The sequence below is a fragment of the Penaeus japonicus genome, unplaced genomic scaffold (assembly GCF_977035675.1).
Source record: "Penaeus japonicus unplaced genomic scaffold, GWHDUDI00000001_assembly GWHDUDI00000016, whole genome shotgun sequence".
Taxonomy (NCBI): Eukaryota; Metazoa; Arthropoda; class Malacostraca; order Decapoda; family Penaeidae; genus Penaeus; species Penaeus japonicus.
In genome coordinates this window covers 36,066,869-36,069,368 of record NW_028234418.1, presented here as the reverse complement: position 1 = coordinate 36,069,368, position 2,500 = coordinate 36,066,869, and the positions used below count along the sequence as shown (strand labels likewise).

The following is a 2,500-nucleotide window of genomic DNA, read 5'->3' as shown; positions in this document are numbered from 1 at the left end:
CATATCAGAACCCTAGCCATAGAAATATGATTCACTAACAAGTTTTGAGAATACGTGGAATATTCATCATCCGAACCATCTTCCCCCACACATGATATATGAACTTGTTCGTGTGTTGCAGGCCAGGATGGGCTTTTGGGATGAAGGAACTGGAACCAGACACCTCGAGGATCTGCGCCTGATGATCAAGGCTTTAATTAAACGAGTTAAAGGATACGCTGGTCTGTGGTTGATATTCCAAATTCAGTATTGAATGTACCACCAAGAATAAAATGTATATCCATTCTGAAAAAAAAATACACTTATCATTAATCCAGACACTGTTAACAAATGATGAAGTGAAATAAAATCAGAGCAAAGTAAATAAAAATAAAAATAAAATGTATTATTTACCAACTACATGATTTAATTTCGAACATCTAAATTGAACCTTGACCCTGGAGTGAATTTTTCTTACTTCCCCCTTGATGTTTTTGTTTAAAATTAACGACTTTATCATTGCCTCCGTAGAAAATAACAATTCACAAAGGTCAGCAATAATAATCTAGATAAATACATGTGAGAGGGTACTACTACCTGGACAGGAGATAAAGGTATAAATGAGACTGAATAACTTAACAACGCAACGCAAGTGTTAACGCGTTTCGATTCTGATTAAAAGAGGTAATCGAAACATCAATTACATCTCATTTATACTTTTATCTACATGAATACCATACACGTATTCATGCGTAGGCGTCCAATAATCCCAGTAATTACTAGAAGACTTATGCTGAATGTAAAGAGTATTTTCCCTCAGTGACAAGTATAACTGAAAAATGCTATGAATGAGAGGAACAAAATTTTTAATACAGCATTCGATCATGCATGAAAGGGTCAACTTTTACTGAATTGAAAAAAAATTCTTCTATGAGTATATATTCCTTATATCAACTAAGCTATGTGAATAGTTATCAGCAATTAATTTGTGTGTATTAGATCAATAACGCCACATGTCATAAAACAGAAAACACGAAAAAGTTTTCTGTTCTATCGCCATATATTGTTGACAAGCAAGTGAGAAAAGTGTATTTTATATGCTAGATCGAAAAAAATGAATGTAAATTTTCATTGAAAAGGGAAATTCAGTATAAGAAAAAAAAATTACACTTCTTTCTCGAAACTTTAAAAAAAAATGTGAGATGAAAATTCTTCCCAATTTTTCTTATATATATATATATATATATATATATATATATAGATAGATAGATAGATAGATATAGATATAGATATATATATATTCTTTTTTAATGAGATCGAAACGTTGACACGTAAGTCTATTTCATAAAAAAATATATTCTTGTCTAATGAGATCGAAACGTTGACACGTAAGTCTATTTCATTCACAAAAAATAATCTGAAAGTCTTGTCTACGAGAAAGAAGAAAAAAAAATAAAGCCAGCAAAATTACTAAACCCCTCCTCCTCCCCCCCTCTTTTGTGCCGGTACCTAAAAAAAAATAACATATCAATTTCCAAACAGATCTTAGACATCTAAAAAAAAGGTCAAGATCATAAGAGTGCTAAGAGTCTGAACTTCCTACTCACATAAACCATAACTCGGAAAAAAAAAATAAAGAACAGACGATCCCCTTAAAAGAACGATTTACATTCATTGCAGTATGTTGACTCCTGATCAACAGTAAACAATGAGAATAGCTTTATTCAAACAACTCTTATGGGTTTTACGTTTCCAAATGGCCATAAGCACATGGCGTTGCACAGAGGATTAAATAACTCTTGTGGATTTGAAAGTCTCCTAAATCTTTTACGATCGTCTTTGTTGAATGCGTTGATGTACATGGTCTACTCAGAGTGGCTTACTTGATTTGGTGATTGGCAACTTTATATAAATTATTCTTCCTTTCAAGCTACACTTACAAGCATGTTGCGTTTCTACGAGTTCAAAACATTCCTTATCATTAAAATTTACATGTCAAATCTTTGGAATTTGATGCCCTACTTTTTTTACTTACCTTAACTTCTGGTGAGATTAGCATGATACAAATAACAAAATAACACTGAACTGCCGCTGAATATTTGTAAGTCTGGGTATTACCTGGGGTTCTATAAAACCAATTATATTGAAAAAAACAGACAATTTGGGATTAAATCTTTCACTGTCACCCCTTTAGAGGCTAACGTTTCTCTAGCTGTCACGGATTTTTATTTTTTTTTGAAATTTAAATAAATAACTTTACTTTAATTAATCTGAGTACCTAAAGCTACAGTGTAATGGATAGAGAACGCGCAAGAACAAAATTATATTAGATATATCCTCATTACTCGTTATTACCTGAACATAAATATTGCAATAAATATGCAAATAAGCATAATCTAGGGCCTATAGACTCTAATGACAATATGTTAACCCCCAAACCTACCGACATATCTCGGCCTGTCAATCGTCCGAAGGAGTCAAGTGACCTGATGCCGGTACGAATAAACATACTACCACTTGC

The 2,500-nt window shown here is 32.5% G+C and overlaps 1 protein-coding gene across 1 annotated transcript in view; it reads left to right on the top strand.

Moving 5' to 3' along the window:
- LOC147470268 (uncharacterized) overlaps positions 1-396 on the top strand; it is a 25,904-nt gene extending 25,508 nt beyond the window's left edge. Inside the window, exon 12 of the mRNA XM_086545679.1 lies at positions 122-396. Within this exon, the coding sequence (XP_086401805.1) occupies positions 122-144 (23 nt within the window). The 3' untranslated portion in view covers positions 145-396. The remainder of the gene's footprint in view (positions 1-121) is intronic.
- Positions 397-2,500: the final 2,104 nt, after the last annotated feature.